Raw genomic sequence first — 24,935 nt, forward strand, 5'->3', positions numbered from 1 at the left:
AAAAAAAAAAAAAAAAAAAAAAAAACTCCGGAGTAGAGGCATAAGTGATGGCAATTACCATCAAAATGTCACATAAACAACACAATGGCCGTGTTTCCTTTTATTATTCCCGAATAGGAAAAAGAAGAAGAAGAAGAAGAAAACTTGTATGGTTCCTCACGAAATATTATTGGAGAAGGGAGTGATGGCGACAAGGAGCAGCATCATATCAGTAGACCCGAGCCTTGGGAGGGAAGGTCTCGACTTCGTCGTCAAGAGTGTTCATGTGAACCGGCCTGTACTCCAGCCGCACCTTCCCTTCTTCCCAGTATCTGCTTATATTCAACCATATAATAGTCATTTATTTATGGCCAAAACAAAACAAAGGCGTGCATTAATGTACACTACATATATGCGACTTACCCCAATGTATGCTTCATCCAGTTCTCATCATCTCTTTTCTGAAAAAAAAAACCCATTCAGAAAGGAAAGAAGAACTAAAACAAACGCCACAGTCGAAAAGGAGCCGAGGGGGGAAAGGAAACAAACCGTGAAATCTTCGCGAGCATGGGCTCCTCTGCTTTCTTTTCGTGCTTCAGCGGAATGCATGGTGATGCACGCATTTATCAGAAGGTTTTCCAACTCTACTGTCTCTATCAAATCAGAGTTCCTGCAGTTTAATTAATTGCCACACCAATCAATATTTTTTAAGAATAATATTCCATACATATATATCTTCAATAGAAAAGAAGTCTTTTACCATATCAAACTCCGATCCTTGACCTTTACATCACCGTAGCTATCCCAGGCACGGTCGATCAAGTCACAACCTTCTTCCAGTGTCTCTTGGGTACGGAAGACAGCAGCATTGTTCTGCATTACTCTTTGCATGTTCAGCCGGATCTGCGAAGTAGGAAGCGAGCCGTTCGAGTTCCTTATTTTGTCCAACCATTCAATAGTTTTCTCTCCCGCGTCTTTCTCCAGTGGTCTCTGTTTCCCACCTGGTGGTATACCCAAAAATAGAACAGAATAATAAGCCCATCATGTAAAAATATTTCTTTCTTAATCGCAGAAGATTTCTTAAAATACTAACTAACACCAACCTGGCTTGCATATTTCTGCAACCCTATTAGCACACGCGCGGCCAAAGACAACAATGTCAAGCAGTGAATTTGCACCTAGCCGGTTAGCCCCATGAACAGATGCACATGCTGCCTCCCCTGCAGCCATTAGCCCAGGAATCACCGCATCTGGATCATTGCCTTTAACCGTTACTACCTGCATCAGTAACAAATAACATATAGGCATGTCACTTTGCCTTCAAGGCTTTTGCTCCATTTCATATAGTTCTCCGTTTCACCATTCACAGTTCACATCAATTTAAGCAAACTTTGTCGAAAGCCCTTTTCATATTCTCACCTCACCATGGTGATTCGTAGGGATACCACCCATGTTGTAGTGTACTGTCGGCAAGACTGGAATTGGTTCCTTGGTAACATCAACACCAGCAAAGATGGCAGCTGTCTCAGAGATACCGGGAAGTCTTTCTTTTAGAACCTCCGGTGGAAGATGATTCAAATGAAGATAGATGTGATCCTTCAGAGGTCCTGTTGCATACAGTATGAGTCACTGTAAGGGTAAGAATAACGCTACACCTAGATGGATCAGACACTGAAGCAGGGGTATACATTGAACACGGTTACCACCTGCTGTCTATATTCCATATCTTTTTGTGCAGAAACAAATTGACAAAGTTAAGCTCGGAGGATTGAATCCAATTCATAGGGGAGCATACCTACACCTCGACCTTCCCTAATTTCCATCGTCATAGATCTAGAGACAACATCTCTTGATGCAAGATCCTTAGCTGTAGGAGCATATCGTTCCATAAAACGTTCACCTTCACTATTTCTAAGGATACCACCTTCACCTCGAGACCCTGCGAGGGTAAAATGAAAAAGAACATGATATGTCAGCATCGGAAATTACAAACTTAATCCTTTATCTGTAAGCAGGTTCAAGTCTCAGGGAATAAACGCCTACCTTCAGTGATGAGACATCCAGCTCCATATATACCCGTTGGATGGAATTGAACAAACTCCAAATCCTGCATAAAGTTGTTTGATAATGTTGTTAGTAGACAAATGTTAGAAGAATACAAACTGAAGAGCTGAAATAGATGCGAAACCTGGAGGGGAAGTCCAGCACGTGCAACCATAGCATTGCCGTCTCCTGTGCATGTGTGTGCCGAGGTTGCAGAAAAGTATGTTCTACCATAGCCCTACAGAGGACATCAGTAAATATATATGCACTGTTCAAAATTTAGGATGAAGTAACATTACTTTAAAAATACTGTACCCCAGTGGCCAAAATTGTTTGTGCAGCTCGGAACCGATGCAATGTTCCATCTTCCATGTTCAGTGCGATTACACCCTGGCAACTGCCTGTACATTAGAGACAACGGTGTATTAAATTTCAAAGTCGCTTGCCCGCCGGGATCAGAAACTGATTGTTGAGAGCCATCAAAACACCTTAAAAAGTCTGTAACATTGTGGCAGTTCCCTATTACAAAATGTTAACAGAAGTAACAATGCCCCCAACTTACCATCACTGTTCATAAGTAAATCCAAAGCAAAGTATTCAACAAAGAACTGTGTGTTATGCTTCATAGCTTGGCCATAGAGAGTATGCAAAAGAGCATGCCCAGTCCTATCCGCAGCACATGCGCAACGATAAGCCTGACCACCTGACATATTAGAATGAAGCCAAGCCAATATGAGAAATCAACCAAACAAACTTGTATAAGCGAACAATAATCTAAATCCTAGTATGTCCTGAAAACTCACCTTTTCCAAAGTCAAGACTCTGACCGCCAAATGCACGCTGATAAATTTTACCATCTTCAGTTCTAGAGAATGGCAGCCCATAATTCTCAAGTTCAATAACTGCTTTTGGTGCCTCTCTGCACATATACTGGATGGCATCTTGGTCACCTATACACATTCAGTGTTATAATATGACAATAAAATAAAGGATAAAAAGAAAGGCCTCTAATTTCTCGTCTAACTATCGGAACCCCCAAAAGACAACTGAGTCACATAGGTACTTCAATCAACCAACCAAATTGATGAAAAGGACAAGACCTCCCCACTAAGAACAAGCGTACCTAGCCAGTCACTTCCTTTCACAGTGTCGTACATGTGCCACCGCCAGTCATCTTCTGTCATATTTGCCAACGCAGCATTTATACCACCCTTCACAATGTTTTTTACTTGATGATCAGAAACACGAAGTAACTAATTATACGCATCGTTCTCTTTCTTGTGGGATACATCAATCTCAAAGCACGATGAAGAACATGGGTTCATTTCCAGATACCTGAGCAGCGACGGTGTGTGAACGGGTTGGAAACAGCTTGGTAATGCAAGCGGTATTAAACCCATGCTCCGACAATCCAATCGCCGCCCTAAGTCCAGCACCACCAGCTCCGACCACGACCGCATCATATGTATGATCCACAATCGTGTAAGAGGATCTCCCACCGGTCTGCCAAATAATTACGAGATACGGTCAAAAGGAAAGCAAAGCTTCAATGATACACAAAATTGTAGCTCTTAATCACTCCATTTCCACCATTTTCTCGATCCCCAAACATGTAAACACAGAAAAATTTTCCGACAGAGCTAACAATTATGAATAAACCAGAGTTCGGTCACCTCTCCATCTCCCAGTTCTACATCCTCGGATGCTAGAGCCTCGAGACTCGATTCAGACACGATCGAATTCGAAAATCATAAAAAAGAGAGAGGGAAACGAAGAGAGTTCATACCGAACCAGTGGAGAAGAATCTGGAAAACCGAGATCCAGAGTGGCCATCGAAGAGCGATGTCCTCGAAGAAGAAGCAACACGAAGGCCACGAGAAACGCAGCGCCACATCTTCTTCTTCCTTGTCTGATTCTTATCCGATCTGCTACCGATTAACCGCCGGAAAGAATTCGAGAAAACGAATAGATTTCGCTGGAGAGTTTTCCCACGAGACCAAACTGAGGAAATGTGCACAAAGGGGGAGAAATGGCACGCGCCTGGGGGGGGGATCACGACACTAGGTTCGGAGGTCTCGTTACTATCAGAACTACCGATAATACCCCCAGTTTCCCTGGATAATTACTGTTTTCCCAACTAAACCTCAGACTTCCCATTGGGTGGCCATTTAAAGAAGAAGAGCCGTCGCGTAATACAGAAAAAGAAAATAAATTATTAATTATTATAGGTCTAATTTTGTAAGAGTCGTTTGGCAGATAGAGTGGACGCGTATCTCGAAGAGTACCACAGAGACATTGGAGAATTTGATAAAGAGAAGTAATTATATTCGGGAACCAGGAATTTAAGAGAAACACGGGACTATATTTTTTTTAATAAACCGAACTGGGCAATCAATTCATTCCAATAATTTAATAAACAGCCATCATTCCGTTGTCGTCCAGCGGTTAGGATATCTGGCTTTCACCCAGGAGACCCGGGTTCGATTCCCGGCAACGGAAATTTTGTTCTTTCAACCGGCAATGGCACGAGAATCGAATACCCCCCGCCCCTCTCATCGCGAGATTTCAAAGCTGGGTTTTTGTTTGTTTCGACTTGGATCATAAACCTGCAATCACTAATCAAAATATTAGTGGGAAATTCCATAAAAAAATTCCCAATTCCTTAAGAACTAATAGAAAAAAATCTTCAATTAAAAATTTGATAAATACATTTCTCAATTAGAAAATTATTTCTAAATCAATTTTTTAACCCTAATTTTTAACTTTACCTCCTGTCCTCCGTCGCAGCCATCTTTGTCGCAAACATTTTTTCGAACCTTTTCCCGAGAAATTTTTAAAAATCTTAGGAACAAAAAAGTCGAAAAAACAAGAACTTGCAATTTTAGTTTCACGGGGAAAAAAGCGGTCCCAGGTTCGGAGTTCCAGACGAAAACAAGATACAGATCCTTGACGCTCGCACAATAAACAAACAAAAGAAAGACAAATATTATGAAAGCAAATAAACCAAGACGACACTTCAGATGTCGGACAAAGACCAGAACAGCGTTGAGACAAAGGTTCTCAGTGATCATACTCGCGCGACTCCGACCGCCTGTACTCGCGATCTGAAGTCCCACGCTCATATCGGTAATCATCCTCTTCCATCCGATCATAACGGTCATTGTCACGGTCAGCATACTGGTTGTAACGGTCTTGATCCCCTTGCTCCTGCTCATAGTCACGCTCATAATGTTCGTAGTGGTCCGAATGCCTACGCCCCTCATAGTACCCATGACCTTCCTCTGGCTCGCCATGTTCATACTCCCTCTCGCCATGCCGATCACGGTCATGGTGCTTGGACCCATCACGCTCATACTCAGCATCTCTGTCACGGGACTTCCCACGGTCTGTGTCGTATTCACCACCCTCGTAGTCTCGCTCCCTCCTCCGACTGCGATCACGGTCACGATCATGATCCCGAGTGCGGTCACGACCTCTGTCACGGTCACGGTCACGACGGTCTCTGTCACGGTCACGATCCCGCCTGTCTCTCTCCCGATCCCTGTCTCTACCTCGGTCCCTATCTCTGTGATGCTTATCCTCTCTGTTACTCTCCCTCGTCTTTCCCTTTCTCTACCCCGGTCATGTGATTTTTCACTGCACAAGCAAAAAAAACCCTAATCTTAAATGGCCAAAAAAGGGCGAGAGAGATGAGAACTTTCATAAGTTTTGTGGTCTACGAACTTCATACCGGTCATCTCGAGATCTGGGTTCCTCAGAGACGGATGTTCTTGCTGGCTGTTGCTCCCTAACGATGTCCTCACCACCAACCCTGGTCGTACCAAGTCCACCACCAAGTCTGCGTGGACGCCAGTTTGGTACTGTTCTACCTCTCTCAACATCAACCAGCACTCTTCTACCATCAATCTTTCTTCCATCAGCTTGCTTATATGCAGCTGTAGATTACACAGGAAATACACATCAGCCAGTGAGAGAGTGATGTCTCGGACAAAGGATTGAAAAAAAGAAGGAACTCGAGGGGACCTTTCATGTCACGGCTATGCATGTACTCAATGAAGGCATAGCCTTTGGGTTTATTGGTCAGCTTATCTGTCACCAGTTGAACCTGAGAAGCTCAGAAAAAAAGATATTAATAAATCATAAATCTCCGACAAACTGAACAGTTTTAAGAAAGAGAGTTTCCATACCAAACAAACAAGTGATTCTATAGACGAAAAGGAAGAAATAGTTTACTCCTAATGGCAACCTTTTTCTTAACAGGCTTCCAAATCCGAGACGCATCACCACCACATCAAGAATTGGCAGAAAAATGGATGCATTGCAGCAAATTTACCATTTCCAACGAGACTAACTACCCCTTACCAGGGTTTATAAACTTTAAAAAAAAAATCAGATTGTTACGGATGTTTAAAAGTTACCAGAACATCCTCACAGTAGCTGATAATTCTTTTGATAGCCTTAAATGCCAAAAGACAGAAGTTTTAGTAGAAGAAATCCGTGCGTTTAAAATACAAAAATGAGAGAGAGGAAGGGTCACTGGTACTCCCGGTGTTTAATTACCAACAATGGATAAAGAACATTACTCCCATCTCCTTTGTTGCTTGAAGTTAAAGAGAGTATATACTCTGCCCAACCTAGACTTTTCAGCTCTTCGTGCAGAATGGACCATTTGGAATAAAATAGCTCATAAAAATGGCTGATAACATTTCTTAATCGCTTACCAGGGATCTCTCTATTGAGGGTATCATGGTTCAAAATATACCTCAGATATTATGATACCCGTGCAGCTAAACCCTCTAGAAATAGTAGAAGAATAAATATAATATCCTTTTAAAGGGCCAACAAAAAACCAACAATACCTGATCTATACCTGTTCCTAAAGTTCCAACTTTGCATCCACAAAGCTCAAACAATCACCATGGAGAAGAGAGGTTGGACACATTCTTTACAAGAGATTGACCAGTCCGGAACAATGAAAATTGAATGCAACCAGTAACAGTACTGATCGCTAAGTTTTAACTAGTTAGTGATGCAAAGCAGACTTGCAGGATTTTTGTAGTTAAAAGATGGCACAAACTAACACTAGCTAACTTTTTTTTGGGTCTAGAAAACAAATTGTTAGCTAAAAGCAAAACTTGATAACTCTTTTGCAATAACAATTCTGAACCTTAAAGGCTTTCATGCACAAAATCAAGCATCTCATGCAAAGAACTTGAGAGGGAGAAGCCATCACATAACTTCTTACCGAACCCACTTGGGGATGCAGGAATACCTACCCGTTTAATTGGTCCATAAGATTCGAACTCCCTTTTAATCTTACTCTCAGAGGTCTCGTAGCTCTGCAATAACATGAACAATAAATCAAGCCCCAAAACACTCACTAGTCCGAGAAAGAATTTCCACACAAAGTTTTTCAACTTACCAATCTTGAAACAAACAATGTCTTGTACGGATCTCCAGAAACATTAGGATCATTATTTGGATCATCTGCAAAAAACAGTTTTTGTTCAACTTGACATGAAAGGCACACAAGGAATCATGACTCGAAGAAAGGGGGCATTACAATTATTTAGCTCTTCTGCAGCCTTTTCAGCTCCTTTCTCCAGTCGGAGTTTATGAATTCTTGCCCTCCTTTCCACCTGTGCACATGAAATGGAATATTAGAACATAAGATCGATGAAAATTTTCCACTGATTACAATCAAGTATAAATAAAGTTAACCGTGAAGAAACTGATTCAGGTATAACATACAGGTGTCTCAACTTCTGGCTGAGGTGGAGCATACTCTGGATCTCCAGGCTCAGCAAAGTGACTCACAAACTGAGCCATACCTAAAACGAATACAGAAAAAAATAGATCACTTCCAAAGTCCAAAAGAATATATTTAAACCAAATCATAGGATAAGTTTTTACCTGTATAAGGCGGGCATCTCCTTTTCTCAGGAGGTGGCTTGTACTCCAATGGCGGCCGTGGCTCAAAAAGCTTCAGGAGGTTCGGTGTCAAGCCAGTTGGATGGCTTTGACCCATCTGCGGAATTAGCAAATCAGATATTAACATCCCTAAAATATCAAAATCCTACTCAAGACATATTGATACCATCCATGCTCAATCGAGCCACCGACTGATTCCAGGTTCTAGTTAATCCATAATCAAATAACGGACTAGGTATTATGCAATCGAATATCAGAACCAATCTCGAGAATAAAATCAAAGAAAATTCTACATACAGATCAGAATGACACACATGAATTGAATATTGGCCTATTAAGCCGCGAACAAATTGACTAAACAGTCGGCAGATTCATACGGAAGTACAACAACCCATATAGCACCGACCGACATATCATAGAATGGAAGCATCTCGAATCTAAACCTGAGAACATACGCTAGAACCCATTGATAAAGATAACCTCTCAAGGAAAAGGAAGCTAAAACCTAGAGAGGGAGATTGACGAAGCAGCGAAACGCCGATAAGAGGCGTACCAGTTTGAGCTGAAGAACATTGACCCGATTCTGGGCCTTGGTGCGCGCCTGCACGGCGGAGTTCTGGTTGCGCATGAAGGGATCGTTGAAGTCTCCCATGGTGAAGAGAGAGATCAGAGCTCAGCTAGGGTTTTCCGGCGGGATAGGAAATGAGGCTGTTTGGACGATCGATATGACAAAAATATGAAACCCAAATGGATCCGGATTCTTAAACGCAGGACAAGGCTGAAACGACGTCGTTGGGGTCAGGAGAAACCCAAAGCCCATGCAAGACGATAAGTGGGCCTATATCCAAGAGTCCGTGGTTACTCGTAATAGGCCTTTTTTGTGGAACCAGTTCTTTTTGTGCAAATAATAGTTTTTATTTTAGTTTTTTTTTTCTGATTTTACATGCATTAAATCATATGCAAATCCAGAGTTGACACTAGTTTCCATGCAAGACGATAAGTGGGCCTATATCCAAGAGTCCGTGGTTACTCGTAATAGGCCTTTTGTCGAACCGACGATCCAAAATAAATAAATAAAGGGCAAAATTTTGTTCCAACAAAAAACGTTTATGGTTTTTTTTAAAGCTCAACTTAATTGTCGTCTATTTTTTTTGTGGAACCAGTTCTTTTTGTGCAAATAATAGTTTTTATTTTCTGATTTTACATGCATTAAATCATATGCAAATCCAGAGTTGACACTAGTTTATGGTTTTACATAAAACTTCTACTATATTCGAAATATAGTTTAAAAAGTAAGAGCATAGAAAAAATTTCGATGTGAATAGATACATTTGAATGTAATGTTATTACGGGAGGGTTATCCGAAACACTGGTCACTAGGAAGAGGACCAGGGAGTGACCCATTCTGCAGGAACTGCAGGCCGAACACCACAAGAATCGCGAGCAGCGACAGATACGACAAGCCCTCCACCGCACCCAGTAACCCGAATGGCCCGTTGGGCAGACCCGACCCGGTTCTCACCTTCGTGTACAGTGACCACCCCACTATTCCCGCCACTACCAGGTAGCTCACGCCTTCGAGCGCACCGATCGAGCCGCCGGGTCCCGGAGGCAGGCCGCACCCAGTGGTCTTCAGAGTGTAGAGAGACCACCCGATGACCGGTGACGACACCAATCCTCCCGCGATTGCCGCTTTCTCCAGTGGCCCACCGCTGTCGCTGGCGTCGTTCGCCATGGCCAGGACCCGACCCGACGGGTTCATGGACCGTCGGGTCGGTCTTGGTCGGTACGACGGTGGCGGTGGTGCGGCGTAGATAGGCGAGAGCACCAGCATCTTGTGGAGAGAGAAAGAGAGGGAGAGAAGATTGGGCTTTCAAGCGCCACCAGCCACAAAAGCTTGTTTAGTTGGAAGTTAGAGAGAGTGGAAATAGAATTTCTCGTGGGGATGTGACTTCCACTCACAACCGTTGGATCACGGACCAGTCGAACTTTTCGATGAGCTACATTATACGTGATAATTCCCTTACCAATCACATGACGACATGTGTAACCGAATGGAATCTTAATAAAGCTTGTTTAGTTGGAAGTTAGAGAGAGTGGAAATAGAATTTCTCGTGGGGATGTGACTTCCACTCACAACCGTTGGATCACGGACCAGTCGAGCTTTTCGATGAGCTACATTATACGTGATAATTCCCTTACCAATCACATGACGACATGTGTAACCAAATGGAATCTTAATAAAAAAATGAAAATTTCTATAAAAAATTAAATGAATGAATATTTTCGCCAATAAAAATCGAACCCAAATCCAAAATAAATGGATTTTGATATAAAAAAACCGAATGATAATAGTTTTTTATTATAATCGGATGGAATCCAAAATGATTATCTCTATCAAGATCTGTCCGCATATGCGCTTCTTACAAGAAACCTTTCGCAGGTAACAAGGTTATAGAAGAAACACTACCCCTTTGGACGCAATTCCACAGTGAACAAAGATCTGACAATGTAACCATAACCATATCACAAGCAAGGAACTTAAACCACGATCACTCACTCTGCCTTTTTTAGTCATTCATATAGAAAAAAAGAATATGAAAACAAGAAGGAAAAAAAAAATGAAAGTAACCATGGACATTTTTTGTCTTCCAGGTTCCTAGAAAGATGATCTATAAGGCCCCTAGTGGGAGAAAAAAACAACACTAATCATGGACATTTTTATAAAGCGTTGATTGATCTCTTGACATAGAGTGTAAGTACGTTTTCCCTCGGAGGAAATGCTACCTTCGACAAACTCGGGCAAAGAAAATGGGGATCAAAAGATTTTGAGGCGGCGGCTGCTTGGTTTAAAGCTTTGGACCGTTCTGCCTTTGTCCGCAAGTCTCAGAGTCTTCGCCAATTCTCGTACATTCTGCAACCAAATGACAAAGAAACCGACACGGACAATGTTATCGTACATGTCAACTGCAATGCAAGTATTCAGCATCAAAACTCAAAAGGTTTACTCCATCTAGAAATCGTAGGGTCCACACTTGATTTCCACCCCTAAACCAGTACGTTGCTTATTATGGCCGTATTTATCATTAGGAAACTATTTAGAGTTTCTGAAATCTAAGAACTTGCTCTGGAAACTATCTTAACTTAAATATATATATATATATAGTAACCTTCATCAACAAAGTCTCTAACTTGGGTTTTAGGTTCACCATAAGACTTCACTACCTGTGTACACTCAAGCTAACTACATTCATGGCCAAAATCCAGACCAATTGTCTAGATATTGTGCATCCGACAGCGAAATGTCCACAGTCTTACAGAACAGCATCACAGTTAAGAACTAGCACATGAATGTTAACCTACTGGCCAAAGGAACTAAAAATGCTGAAAGATGAATGAAAGAGTCATTCATGACAAGGTTGCCTTCCCTAGTCAATGGCCATTAGGTCCAAGGACAAATCTCAGTAAATATTATCAAACCAATTGACCGGTTCCAGAAGCAGAAATAGGAACAGAGCCCGGGCTCTTTAACAAACGATAGTGTGATAAGATTAAGTTTAGCAACTCAAAACCTGGATGTGGATACATGATGTAGAAAATCAAAGCATTTGGGTATCTAAGATCTTAATACTGAAAAGAACAGCAGAGCACAAAAGCCTGTAGTGTTAGCAGATCAAGGCAGATTGACACGCCCTAAATTTCTACTAGGGACTTGATCACAGATTGATACCAAGAATAAGCTTTCTTCAAGCTAAGGTAAACTGGTCTGCAAAGAGAATACAGATATCCAAAATGTGCTCTTGATGAAGAGGTAGCATATCAAACCCATCAACCAAATCCTATTGGCAATATCTAAGGAGTATCCTAAGCTTTGATTGGGATACCGTCTTCAGTTTTATCTTCCCATTCAAGCTGAAGGAAAAACTGTGATCCAATGTACAATCCAAGCAAACACGAAGGGAGTCATGTCCAATTCTAAGCATCTAGCAGACATCTAATGCGCTCAAAGGGCAGCCAAAGCAATGACATATAAGAGCAGAGCAAAAAAACACAACTGGAAAATCAAATTCAATAGTAAATCATCACCGTAGAATGAACCGGAGGCGGATCTATGACAACGGAGCGAATGGACATCCTGGCGATCTCCGCGATGGCGGCCTCTTTGACACCAGGGACATCACTCGTGAGCTCTTCATAAGCAGCCTCAAAGGCCTCCTGCCAAAACCTCGGCAATCTAATCCTTCGGCCATTATTGTACACATCCCACATGTGCTTCACCACCTTCTCCCTCTCCTCCATTTCCTACTCCCAAATCCAAACCCCAGTCCACTGAGCCATAAACTAACAATGAAAACGAAATCACGGAGGCGGAAAAACAGAAACTCACCAGAACATCGAGATCCTCATGGATCGGAGAGTCGAGATCGTCGGTGAAGCGATTGAGGTTCCCAGCGGACCACCGGAGTGTCACGGTGCCGGTGAACATTGACCAGAAGGCGAGCAGCAGAATCGCGGCCAAGGCCCAAAACTTGTACCGGCCTTTCCCGAACAACGCCGAATCTCCGGCGTCCTTCTTCGCGTTCGCCGTCGTCGCGGCTGTGCTTATGGGTATAGCATCGCCATCCTTCATTGGCACCGAAACCGAAACCAGAAATTTCGAATTGAAAAACCACCGATCGGAGACGAAGATTCCCGAAATCTGTAAGAGCGCGTTTTCTTCCAAATCTGGAAAGAAACTAATAAAATGTTTTTTTTTCAATATATAAAGTCCCGTTAATTAATTACGCATTATATTTGCTTCTTTATTTATTTATTTTTGTTGGTAAAATTTTTCTTTCATTTTTTTATTTGCCCCGTGCCGTGAAAGTGTGTTTTTACAGGCAGGCGAGCAAAGAGAAACGGCATTGATTAACATCGCGTGTGTATATATATATAATATATTAGTAGGTGAAAAATTATATTCTCTTTGGATATAATAATCATATAATAAAATTTATTCGAACGCGTAATCATCATATAAAAACGTGAATACCAAAAAATATTGAGAGAGAACTATATTTATATGAACATGGGTTCCCACCGATATTAAAATGAGTTATTTATAAGTGCGTGTTTTTATGTAAAGAACTCGGGGAAATAAAATAATCACCGGCAAGCGTTGGACAAAGGGTAATCCGCAATGCATGAATAATCTAATGGGCCGGGCTTGGACGAGTAAGAGAAAGAAACCTATAATAATAAATAAACAAATACTCCGAATCAATAATTGGGCCGTTGAGGTCCATAACATATTTGTTATTTTAGATTTTGAATAATATCCGTTTTAATCGGTCCACGTCAGCACATATACATGCAATATTGATATAGTTGATGAAAAGAAGGGCAAATTATTATCAATTTGAATTAATGATTATTGGATACTGGTTGAGACTTATGTTTGGGCCATAGATGATCGAATTTATAAGCTGGCGAAATAATGTTGCCTTTGAAACTAATAGAAAATATGTTACAAAGTCAATGATGGTCTTGATGGGCAACGCATGAAGGGAGCATCGCCCTCGTTGTCGTGATCCAACGGACAGAGTCATGTGTTGTGACACGTGGCGAGATCGTAGCGTCTCAACATTCAACCCAAAAAAATAAAAAGATCCGGATCAAGAAAAACGTTTATTTATGGCTCCAAGTCAGCAAATCAGACGAACCCGTGCAATTAGTGTCATCAGATCAAACAAAATCTCCCTTTTTTCCCTCGGGAGTGCTGATTCCGCGGAATCTGGACCGTTGGATCAGAACGTTGCCGTTGCCGGTAGCCGCCGGTGATCGGTATATGGGAGGAGAGAAGAAGAAGAAAGGTTGTGCGGTGTTTTGGGGTTTAATGATTAGAGATTTTATCGGGTAATGAAGTTTTAAATTTGATCTTAATATTTCGGGAGGGGTACCCATCAGAAAAGGTGGGTGGCGAAAAGGGGAAAAGAATTTTACGAAAAGCAGATTGACTAGTAGCTGAGGAACAGAGAGAGAAGAAGACGATAAACCGGCGTTATTACAGATATACCTTTAAAGTGTAACATCAGTTGCAACACATACCCTCGAAAAATTAGGGTTTCCAAAAAAAATTGAAAAACATTGAAAAGACCATCTTAGCCTTAAAAAAAGTACACGTGTAAAAATCTGAATAAAGATTGCGAAAAAAAAAAGAAAGAGTGGGGAGTTGGAGTCCGAAATCAAAAATTGTTTTAAGTAAAAAAAAAACTTGTCAGTTTCTTCGTTCTTCCTTCTTCGCGATTTCTCTCTAACGGGCATTCTGCAAGCGATTTCTTGTGCGATTTGTTCTCTTCACTTCGAAATGGCTTCGTCTTCATCGTTTTCGGCATCTATCTGCGAAAATCTTCAGGTAAGGTTTCCATTATAACTCACCGAGAAAGTGAGGTTTTTTTTAATTTCATATGTGTACATTTGGGTAAATATTAAAGGTAGACAAAATCGTAGTCAAATGGGTCATAGTATTCGAGTTTTACAGATAAGAAAATTTAGGGTTTTGGTTTGAAATTAGAGTCATATGAGAGTTTTGTCTCGGTCACTATCGTAGAGGTCATACTCGTCACACTCTTCGTACTTGAAGGGTGAGACGAGTTTGACTAGTCCGATTAAACTGGGTATACCCCTCAGTGAAATACCGTTGAAGTCGTCACACCGTCACACCGGTCACTACTATAGTGGTCATACTCGTCACACTGGTCGCACTTGAAGGGTATGATGAGTTTGACTAATCTGATCAAACTTGTCATACTAGTGAGACGATGTGAAGTGGTCATACTAGTCACACTGGTCGCATTTGAACGGTGTGACCAGTTTGACGAGTTTGATCTGTAAAACTCGAATACTATGACCCATTTGACTACGATTTTGTCTACCTTTAATATTTACCCAAATGTACACATATGAAATTAAAAAAAACCTCACTTTCTCGGTGAGTTATAATGGAAACCTTACCTGAAGATTTTCGCAGATAGATGCCGAAAACGATGAAGACGAAGCCATTTCGAAGTGAAGAGAACAAATCGCACAAGAAATCGCTTGCAGAATGCCCGTTAGAGAGAAATCGCGAAGAAGGAAGAACGAAGAAACTGACAAGTTTTTTTTTTACTTAAAACAATTTTTGATTTCGGACTCCAACTCCCCACTCTTTCTTTTTTTTTCGCAATCTTTATTCAGATTTTTACACGTGTACTTTTTTTAAGGCTAAGATGGTCTTTTCAATGTTTTCCAATTTTTTTTTAGAAACCCTAATTTTTCGAAGGTATGTGTTGCAACTGATGTTACACTTTAAAGGTATATCTGTAATAACGCCGAATCAATGATTAGAAACAAAAATATTAACATTGATGATTAGTATTTGCTAATTTAATTTTTTTTGTTAAACTTAATATTAACACCGTTTAGTCGCCGGCTTATAAATGCCCAATTTGTAGTTAATTGAGTATACTGGTGACTAACAAGGAATTTAATAGAGTTTTAATGTTACTGTCAAAAAATAGACTAAAATATTCTACTGATAAATATTGGAATTTTAAAAAAATATTCTACAGAAATATGCGAATTAAAAATAATTCAAAATAAGATGAACTCATATGTAATACGTTTCCAATAGTCTCGAGACATGGATATTAAAAAAAACTCGTATTTATTTCTAAATTTATCGCATTTTTAAATTTCATAGGAAAAAAAATGGACATTTGATATTCGAATACAATTCATTTTTTTTTAATAATTTATTGACAAACGTAACCAACTATTTGAAGAGTTTGGACGAACGTTACGTATATGACCTACCTACGCATTGCATGCTCCTCGAGGAACATACTAAAATGTTATTAAAATGAGCATAATTCCTCGAATTCTTAATCTCGGTCCACGTTTCCTTTTAATTGGTCCGCGCACATAACAACCCCCGTAAATTTGTAGATTAAAGTATATTACGAAAATTTCATTTGTTTGAATACGACAAAAGCGAGAATTTTCTGATATCCCAATAAAAAAAAGTATAAATTTTATTCGGTTATACGGATATAGATTATTAACAAATATAAAGCGATATGTATAATTTCGATAATAAATGAAATACCAACCTTTGACAAAAAAAAAGAATATTATTTATATATAATTAATAATATTTCTTTGATGAAATATAATTAATAATATGGATTTATGCATATTAATATCACTGAAATGTATTTAAATTATTTAAATTAATTCATATAAAATTGACGATTTACATTTATTTTTTAACAAAACTAATTCTATATATTTAATCAACCTCTCTCTATATATTTATATAGATTTAAAAGTCGGGAGAAATTAATTTGCATGCGCCGACAAATCCGTGCAGTTTGCATGTCGTAGAATCCTCATGCAGAGACACGTTATAGAGGACGTCACTTAGGGTAACATATGTATGCGTCTGCTTTTTGTTGGTCAAAATAAAATTCCCCGTTGCTGTATAGGTTACAAATGAATTTGAAAATTAAATAAATAAAAAGTGGAATTTATATATTACTATCTAAAAACGAATACCTAATTCCTAGTTTCTATGTAAAACCACAAGAATTATACTTTTCAGATAATGCATATAATTTTCTATTTAACATATTAATTCAAAAAACCATGTTCATCTCTTGATAGTTTCTTTGAATTTTTTTTAATGATTTTCCGAATAGCTATATATATCCATATAACTTTTTCCAAATTAAGATATTAAATATCTATTATACTTCTTATATATTGTGAAGGGCCAAAAATTATATAATCGTCGTCATAAACGATGTACAGAATCTGGAGCTATTTAATGGCCCCCACTTGGTTCCCTAGTTCAGTTGAACCATTCGTACATAAAAGAATTTTCTTATCCTATTATTAATTCCGTTACGAAATTTATTTTTAATTCAATTGAATATCTTGGATTACGTTTTAATTCACTAGGAAAAAAAAGAGTATTATTCAGCGGCTTTGAGATGGGCAAGACCGGTGTTCATTAATTAATTTGTTTATTCTTTTTGGTAAAAAGTCAAAAATGTTTCTTTAAATGACATTAAAAACATGTATAATAATTAATTAGATTCCTCTTACGGTTGTCTCATGGTCATTAATTGCATTCCCATTCAAATTTGTTTAATATATAATTAATACAAAGTCCGTTTACTACTTACTCTGTATGGAGTACAATTACGTTTGACTCATTAGGAAATAAAAAATAAAAAATCAACATATTAAAAAAGAATATTAAAAAATTTGAATTTTTTTTTGTTATATATTGAAAACAATCGAATGACTAAGTATCCGATGCCAACGGCCCAATTAGGCCGTAACAAAAGGCCCAAAACCCAATTGAGATGGGCCGTAAGTATTTGTACGCTAAAGATTCCATTTCTTTGTAAGAAAATTAAAGAAGCCAAGAAATTTCATTTCATAAAATTACAAACTGAAACAAAGCTCGAGAGGAGCTCTCTCAGATTACAGAAAATGTTGTCATCTTCCTCATCAACGGTAACGACTAACAATGGAATATCATGTAAAAATGACACGTGGCGTGAAGGGTTAGAAGGGGCGGGTGTGTCGGCCACTGGCTCGGCCGCAGAGAAGAGCGTTCTTAGGGATGGGATACTCGTCCCGGTAAGAAGTGGACGAAGTCCAAACCCTGAGATAGAACTGTTGTCCCAAATACTGTCTTCCCCAATTCTCCGACCTTATGTTCCACATACCCACGTTGTCCAACGCCATGTATATCGCTGTCCATGCCCTCGGATACACCTACATCATCATCATGTAATCCAATCAATCCATCATGTTTTCACGTAACATGTAACGCATAACCATGCATACATCACGTCTTTCTCATCTGAAACGTTCTTTACCTGGACGGTGGACCGAGCAACAGCGTCATGGAGATTGTACTTCGCTCGGCTTCCTGTGGTCCATTGGCCTCCGTCCATCCTATCAACACCGGAACTTTAAGGATCAGTATTTGTAAAACTATAAGATCAAAACGTTTCTTGATCAACAAGAAATGTAAATCAAGTCTTTTTACCCGACGACGAAGAAAGAGTAACCGTCGATGTGCCAAGACTGGACAGTGTTCTCCCAGTTCTGGAACACGATCTCGATGAACTCCCTGAAGTTTGCGGCCATGACTGATGTCTGGAGAGAGCCTGCATTATTTCCTCCAGAGGGACTTGTTGGGATGCTTCCGAGGTTGAAAACTCCAGAGATTTTGAAGTAATCAGCGAGCTTCAATGGCGTGTCAGGAGCCACAAAGGATACACCGTTCACTGCATACTTCTGTTTTCCATTGATGTAAGGCGCTGAATTCGATATCAGAAGAGTTTGGACGAACGTTACGTATATGACCTACCTACGCATTGCATGCTCCTCGAGGAACATACTAAAATGTTATTAAAATGAGCATAATTCCTCGAATTCTTAATCTCGGTCCACGTTTCCTTTTAATTGGTCCGCGCACATAACAACCCCCGTAAATTTGTAGATTAAAGTATATTACGAAAATTTCATTTGTTTGAATACGACAAAAGCGAGAATTTTCTGATATCCCAATAAAAAAAAGTATAAATTTTATTCGGTTATACGGATATAGATTATTAACAAATATAAAGCGATATGTATAATTTCGATAATAAATGAAATACCAACCTTTGACAAAAAAAAAGAATATTATTTATATATAATTAATAATATTTCTTTGATGAAATATAATTAATAATATGGATTTATGCATATTAATATCACTGAAATGTATTTAAATTATTTAAATTAATTCATATAAAATTGACGATTTACATTTATTTTTTAACAAAACTAATTCTATATATTTAATCAACCTCTCTCTATATATTTATATAGATTTAAAAGTCGGGAGAAATTAATTTGCATGCGCCGACAAATCCGTGCAGTTTGCATGTCGTAGAATCCTCATGCAGAGACACGTTATAGAGGACGTCACTTAGGGTAACATATGTATGCGTCTGCTTTTTGTTGGTCAAAATAAAATTCCCCGTTGCTGTATAGGTTACAAATGAATTTGAAAATTAAATAAATAAAAAGTGGAATTTATATATTACTATCTAAAAACGAATACCTAATTCCTAGTTTCTATGTAAAACCACAAGAATTATACTTTTCAGATAATGCATATAATTTTCTATTTAACATATTAATTCAAAAAACCATGTTCATCTCTTGATAGTTTCTTTGAATTTTTTTTAATGATTTTCCGAATAGCTATATATATCCATATAACTTTTTCCAAATTAAGATATTAAATATCTATTATACTTCTTATATATTGTGAAGGGCCAAAAATTATATAATCGTCGTCATAAACGATGTACAGAATCTGGAGCTATTTAATGGCCCCCACTTGGTTCCCTAGTTCAGTTGAACCATTCGTACATAAAAGAATTTTCTTATCCTATTATTAATTCCGTTACGAAATTTATTTTTAATTCAATTGAATATCTTGGATTACGTTTTAATTCACTAGGAAAAAAAAGAGTATTATTCAGCGGCTTTGAGATGGGCAAGACCGGTGTTCATTAATTAATTTGTTTATTCTTTTTGGTAAAAAGTCAAAAATGTTTCTTTAAATGACATTAAAAACATGTATAATAATTAATTAGATTCCTCTTACGGTTGTCTCATGGTCATTAATTGCATTCCCATTCAAATTTGTTTAATATATAATTAATACAAAGTCCGTTTACTACTTACTCTGTATGGAGTACAATTACGTTTGACTCATTAGGAAATAAAAAATAAAAAATCAACATATTAAAAAAGAATATTAAAAAATTTGAATTTTTTTTTGTTATATATTGAAAACAATCGAATGACTAAGTATCCGATGCCAACGGCCCAATTAGGCCGTAACAAAAGGCCCAAAACCCAATTGAGATGGGCCGTAAGTATTTGTACGCTAAAGATTCCATTTCTTTGTAAGAAAATTAAAGAAGCCAAGAAATTTCATTTCATAAAATTACAAACTGAAACAAAGCTCGAGAGGAGCTCTCTCAGATTACAGAAAATGTTGTCATCTTCCTCATCAACGGTAACGACTAACAATGGAATATCATGTAAAAATGACACGTGGCGTGAAGGGTTAGAAGGGGCGGGTGTGTCGGCCACTGGCTCGGCCGCAGAGAAGAGCGTTCTTAGGGATGGGATACTCGTCCCGGTAAGAAGTGGACGAAGTCCAAACCCTGAGATAGAACTGTTGTCCCAAATACTGTCTTCCCCAATTCTCCGACCTTATGTTCCACATACCCACGTTGTCCAACGCCATGTATATCGCTGTCCATGCCCTCGGATACACCTACATCATCATCATGTAATCCAATCAATCCATCATGTTTTCACGTAACATGTAACGCATAACCATGCATACATCACGTCTTTCTCATCTGAAACGTTCTTTACCTGGACGGTGGACCGAGCAACAGCGTCATGGAGATTGTACTTCGCTCGGCTTCCTGTGGTCCATTGGCCTCCGTCCATCCTATCAACACCGGAACTTTAAGGATCAGTATTTGTAAAACTATAAGATCAAAACGTTTCTTGATCAACAAGAAATGTAAATCAAGTCTTTTTACCCGACGACGAAGAAAGAGTAACCGTCGATGTGCCAAGACTGGACAGTGTTCTCCCAGTTCTGGAACACGATCTCGATGAACTCCCTGAAGTTTGCGGCCATGACTGATGTCTGGAGAGAGCCTGCATTATTTCCTCCAGAGGGACTTGTTGGGATGCTTCCGAGGTTGAAAACTCCAGAGATTTTGAAGTAATCAGCGAGCTTCAATGGCGTGTCAGGAGCCACAAAGGATACACCGTTCACTGCATACTTCTGTTTTCCATTGATGTAAGGCGCTGAATTCGATATCAGAAGAGTTTGGACGAACGTTACGTATATGACCTACCTACGCATTGCATGCTCCTCGAGGAACATACTAAAATGTTATTAAAATGAGCATAATTCCTCGAATTCTTAATCTCGGTCCACGTTTCCTTTTAATTGGTCCGCGCACATAACAACCCCCGTAAATTTGTAGATTAAAGTATATTACGAAAATTTCATTTGTTTGAATACGACAAAAGCGAGAATTTTCTGATATCCCAATAAAAAAAAGTATAAATTTTATTCGGTTATACGGATATAGATTATTAACAAATATAAAGCGATATGTATAATTTCGATAATAAATGAAATACCAACCTTTGACAAAAAAAAAGAATATTATTTATATATAATTAATAATATTTCTTTGATGAAATATAATTAATAATATGGATTTATGCATATTAATATCACTGAAATGTATTTAAATTATTTAAATTAATTCATATAAAATTGACGATTTACATTTATTTTTTAACAAAACTAATTCTATATATTTAATCAACCTCTCTCTATATATTTATATAGATTTAAAAGTCGGGAGAAATTAATTTGCATGCGCCGACAAATCCGTGCAGTTTGCATGTCGTAGAATCCTCATGCAGAGACACGTTATAGAGGACGTCACTTAGGGTAACATATGTATGCGTCTGCTTTTTGTTGGTCAAAATAAAATTCCCCGTTGCTGTATAGGTTACAAATGAATTTGAAAATTAAATAAATAAAAAGTGGAATTTATATATTACTATCTAAAAACGAATACCTAATTCCTAGTTTCTATGTAAAACCACAAGAATTATACTTTTCAGATAATGCATATAATTTTCTATTTAACATATTAATTCAAAAAACCATGTTCATCTCTTGATAGTTTCTTTGAATTTTTTTTAATGATTTTCCGAATAGCTATATATATCCATATAACTTTTTCCAAATTAAGATATTAAATATCTATTATACTTCTTATATATTGTGAAGGGCCAAAAATTATATAATCGTCGTCATAAACGATGTACAGAATCTGGAGCTATTTAATGGCCCCCACTTGGTTCCCTAGTTCAGTTGAACCATTCGTACATAAAAGAATTTTCTTATCCTATTATTAATTCCGTTACGAAATTTATTTTTAATTCAATTGAATATCTTGGATTACGTTTTAATTCACTAGGAAAAAAAAGAGTATTATTCAGCGGCTTTGAGATGGGCAAGACCGGTGTTCATTAATTAATTTGTTTATTCTTTTTGGTAAAAAGTCAAAAATGTTTCTTTAAATGACATTAAAAACATGTATAATAATTAATTAGATTCCTCTTACGGTTGTCTCATGGTCATTAATTGCATTCCCATTCAAATTTGTTTAATATATAATTAATACAAAGTCCGTTTACTACTTACTCTGTATGGAGTACAATTACGTTTGACTCATTAGGAAATAAAAAATAAAAAATCAACATATTAAAAAAGAATATTAAAAAATTTGAATTTTTTTTTGTTATATATTGAAAACAATCGAATGACTAAGTATCCGATGCCAACGGCCCAATTAGGCCGTAACAAAAGGCCCAAAACCCAATTGAGATGGGCCGTAAGTATTTGTACGCTAAAGATTCCATTTCTTTGTAAGAAAATTAAAGAAGCCAAGAAATTTCATTTCATAAAATTACAAACTGAAACAAAGCTCGAGAGGAGCTCTCTCAGATTACAGAAAATGTTGTCATCTTCCTCATCAACGGTAACGACTAACAATGGAATATCATGTAAAAATGACACGTGGCGTGAAGGGTTAGAAGGGGCGGGTGTGTCGGCCACTGGCTCGGCCGCAGAGAAGAGCGTTCTTAGGGATGGGATACTCGTCCCGGTAAGAAGTGGACGAAGTCCAAACCCTGAGATAGAACTGTTGTCCCAAATACTGTCTTCCCCAATTCTCCGACCTTATGTTCCACATACCCACGTTGTCCAACGCCATGTATATCGCTGTCCATGCCCTCGGATACACCTACATCATCATCATGTAATCCAATCAATCCATCATGTTTTCACGTAACATGTAACGCATAACCATGCATACATCACGTCTTTCTCATCTGAAACGTTCTTTACCTGGACGGTGGACCGAGCAACAGCGTCATGGAGATTGTACTTCGCTCGGCTTCCTGTGGTCCATTGGCCTCCGTCCATCCTATCAACACCGGAACTTTAAGGATCAGTATTTGTAAAACTATAAGATCAAAACGTTTCTTGATCAACAAGAAATGTAAATCAAGTCTTTTTACCCGACGACGAAGAAAGAGTAACCGTCGATGTGCCAAGACTGGACAGTGTTCTCCCAGTTCTGGAACACGATCTCGATGAACTCCCTGAAGTTTGCGGCCATGACTGATGTCTGGAGAGAGCCTGCATTATTTCCTCCAGAGGGACTTGTTGGGATGCTTCCGAGGTTGAAAACTCCAGAGATTTTGAAGTAATCAGCGAGCTTCAATGGCGTGTCAGGAGCCACAAAGGATACACCGTTCACTGCATACTTCTGTTTTCCATTGATGTAAGGCGCTGAATTCGATATCAGAAGAGTTTGGACGAACGTTACGTATATGACCTACCTACGCATTGCATGCTCCTCGAGGAACATACTAAAATGTTATTAAAATGAGCATAATTCCTCGAATTCTTAATCTCGGTCCACGTTTCCTTTTAATTGGTCCGCGCACATAACAACCCCCGTAAATTTGTAGATTAAAGTATATTACGAAAATTTCATTTGTTTGAATACGACAAAAGCGAGAATTTTCTGATATCCCAATAAAAAAAAGTATAAATTTTATTCGGTTATACGGATATAGATTATTAACAAATATAAAGCGATATGTATAATTTCGATAATAAATGAAATACCAACCTTTGACAAAAAAAAAGAATATTATTTATATATAATTAATAATATTTCTTTGATGAAATATAATTAATAATATGGATTTATGCATATTAATATCACTGAAATGTATTTAAATTATTTAAATTAATTCATATAAAATTGACGATTTACATTTATTTTTTAACAAAACTAATTCTATATATTTAATCAACCTCTCTCTATATATTTATATAGATTTAAAAGTCGGGAGAAATTAATTTGCATGCGCCGACAAATCCGTGCAGTTTGCATGTCGTAGAATCCTCATGCAGAGACACGTTATAGAGGACGTCACTTAGGGTAACATATGTATGCGTCTGCTTTTTGTTGGTCAAAATAAAATTCCCCGTTGCTGTATAGGTTACAAATGAATTTGAAAATTAAATAAATAAAAAGTGGAATTTATATATTACTATCTAAAAACGAATACCTAATTCCTAGTTTCTATGTAAAACCACAAGAATTATACTTTTCAGATAATGCATATAATTTTCTATTTAACATATTAATTCAAAAAACCATGTTCATCTCTTGATAGTTTCTTTGAATTTTTTTTAATGATTTTCCGAATAGCTATATATATCCATATAACTTTTTCCAAATTAAGATATTAAATATCTATTATACTTCTTATATATTGTGAAGGGCCAAAAATTATATAATCGTCGTCATAAACGATGTACAGAATCTGGAGCTATTTAATGGCCCCCACTTGGTTCCCTAGTTCAGTTGAACCATTCGTACATAAAAGAATTTTCTTATCCTATTATTAATTCCGTTACGAAATTTATTTTTAATTCAATTGAATATCTTGGATTACGTTTTAATTCACTAGGAAAAAAAAGAGTATTATTCAGCGGCTTTGAGATGGGCAAGACCGGTGTTCATTAATTAATTTGTTTATTCTTTTTGGTAAAAAGTCAAAAATGTTTCTTTAAATGACATTAAAAACATGTATAATAATTAATTAGATTCCTCTTACGGTTGTCTCATGGTCATTAATTGCATTCCCATTCAAATTTGTTTAATATATAATTAATACAAAGTCCGTTTACTACTTACTCTGTATGGAGTACAATTACGTTTGACTCATTAGGAAATAAAAAATAAAAA

The 24,935-nt window shown here is 37.9% G+C and overlaps 7 protein-coding genes and 1 non-coding gene across 8 annotated transcripts; 1 reads left to right on the forward strand and 7 right to left on the reverse strand.

Annotated features, from left to right (window-relative positions):
- Nucleotides 1–30: 30 nt before the first annotated feature.
- LOC104821278 (succinate dehydrogenase [ubiquinone] flavoprotein subunit 1, mitochondrial) lies at nt 31–4,219 on the reverse strand. The gene is made up of 15 exons (XM_010552089.1): nt 3,809–4,219; nt 3,358–3,525; nt 3,146–3,233; nt 2,826–2,972; nt 2,585–2,725; nt 2,338–2,423; nt 2,168–2,260; nt 2,023–2,086; nt 1,775–1,918; nt 1,399–1,586; nt 1,083–1,257; nt 740–980; nt 529–649; nt 403–440; nt 31–311 (listed from the first exon to the last, which is right to left on the reverse strand). The coding sequence occupies exons 1-15, from the start codon at nt 3,914–3,916 to the stop codon at nt 209–211; spliced, it is 1,905 nt and encodes a 634-aa protein (XP_010550391.1). The 5' UTR covers nt 3,917–4,219; the 3' UTR covers nt 31–208.
- A 230-nt stretch (nt 4,220–4,449) lies between these two features.
- TRNAE-UUC lies at nt 4,450–4,521 on the forward strand. The gene has a single exon. It is a non-coding gene; the product is annotated as a tRNA-Glu (tRNA).
- A 361-nt stretch (nt 4,522–4,882) lies between these two features.
- Nucleotides 4,883–8,714, reverse strand: LOC104821279 (U1 small nuclear ribonucleoprotein 70 kDa). Its single transcript, XM_010552090.2, is given in 10 exon segments — nt 4,883–5,621; nt 5,624–5,658; nt 5,753–5,957; nt 6,046–6,127; nt 7,299–7,361; nt 7,445–7,509; nt 7,586–7,661; nt 7,774–7,853; nt 7,936–8,050; nt 8,507–8,714. Coding segments are annotated over 10 exon segments (1,359 nt in total). The 5' UTR covers nt 8,606–8,714; the 3' UTR covers nt 4,883–5,082.
- Nucleotides 8,715–9,167: 453 nt separating this feature from the next.
- Nucleotides 9,168–9,861, reverse strand: LOC104821280. The gene has a single exon (XM_010552091.2). The coding sequence runs from the start codon at nt 9,785–9,787 to the stop codon at nt 9,311–9,313; it is 477 nt and encodes a 158-aa protein (XP_010550393.1). The 5' UTR covers nt 9,788–9,861; the 3' UTR covers nt 9,168–9,310.
- Nucleotides 9,862–10,487: 626 nt separating this feature from the next.
- Nucleotides 10,488–12,705, reverse strand: LOC104821281. Its single transcript, XM_010552093.2, has 3 exons — nt 12,341–12,705; nt 12,040–12,255; nt 10,488–10,867 (listed from the first exon to the last, which is right to left on the reverse strand). Exons 1-3 carry the CDS (start codon nt 12,581–12,583, stop codon nt 10,772–10,774), a joined length of 555 nt encoding a protein of 184 aa, XP_010550395.1. The 5' UTR covers nt 12,584–12,705; the 3' UTR covers nt 10,488–10,771.
- A 4,687-nt stretch (nt 12,706–17,392) lies between these two features.
- Nucleotides 17,393–19,200, reverse strand: LOC104821553 (L-ascorbate oxidase homolog). Its single transcript, XM_010552473.1, has 4 exons — nt 19,192–19,200; nt 18,038–18,357; nt 17,865–17,943; nt 17,393–17,760 (listed from the first exon to the last, which is right to left on the reverse strand). The coding sequence occupies exons 1-4, from the start codon at nt 19,198–19,200 to the stop codon at nt 17,548–17,550; spliced, it is 621 nt and encodes a 206-aa protein (XP_010550775.1). The 3' UTR covers nt 17,393–17,547.
- A 767-nt stretch (nt 19,201–19,967) lies between these two features.
- LOC104821554 (L-ascorbate oxidase homolog) lies at nt 19,968–21,775 on the reverse strand. Its single transcript, XM_010552475.1, has 4 exons — nt 21,767–21,775; nt 20,613–20,932; nt 20,440–20,518; nt 19,968–20,335 (listed from the first exon to the last, which is right to left on the reverse strand). Exons 1-4 carry the CDS (start codon nt 21,773–21,775, stop codon nt 20,123–20,125), a joined length of 621 nt encoding a protein of 206 aa, XP_010550777.1. The 3' UTR covers nt 19,968–20,122.
- Nucleotides 21,776–22,542: 767 nt separating this feature from the next.
- On the reverse strand, nt 22,543–24,350 carry LOC104821555 (L-ascorbate oxidase homolog). The gene is made up of 4 exons (XM_010552476.1): nt 24,342–24,350; nt 23,188–23,507; nt 23,015–23,093; nt 22,543–22,910 (listed from the first exon to the last, which is right to left on the reverse strand). Exons 1-4 carry the CDS (start codon nt 24,348–24,350, stop codon nt 22,698–22,700), a joined length of 621 nt encoding a protein of 206 aa, XP_010550778.1. The 3' UTR covers nt 22,543–22,697.
- Between the last annotated feature and the right edge of the window lie 585 nt (nt 24,351–24,935).

The sequence above is a fragment of the Tarenaya hassleriana genome, unplaced genomic scaffold, assembly GCF_000463585.1.
Source record: "Tarenaya hassleriana unplaced genomic scaffold, ASM46358v1 Cleome33, whole genome shotgun sequence".
NCBI classification, from domain to species: Eukaryota; Viridiplantae; Streptophyta; class Magnoliopsida; order Brassicales; family Cleomaceae; genus Tarenaya; species Tarenaya hassleriana.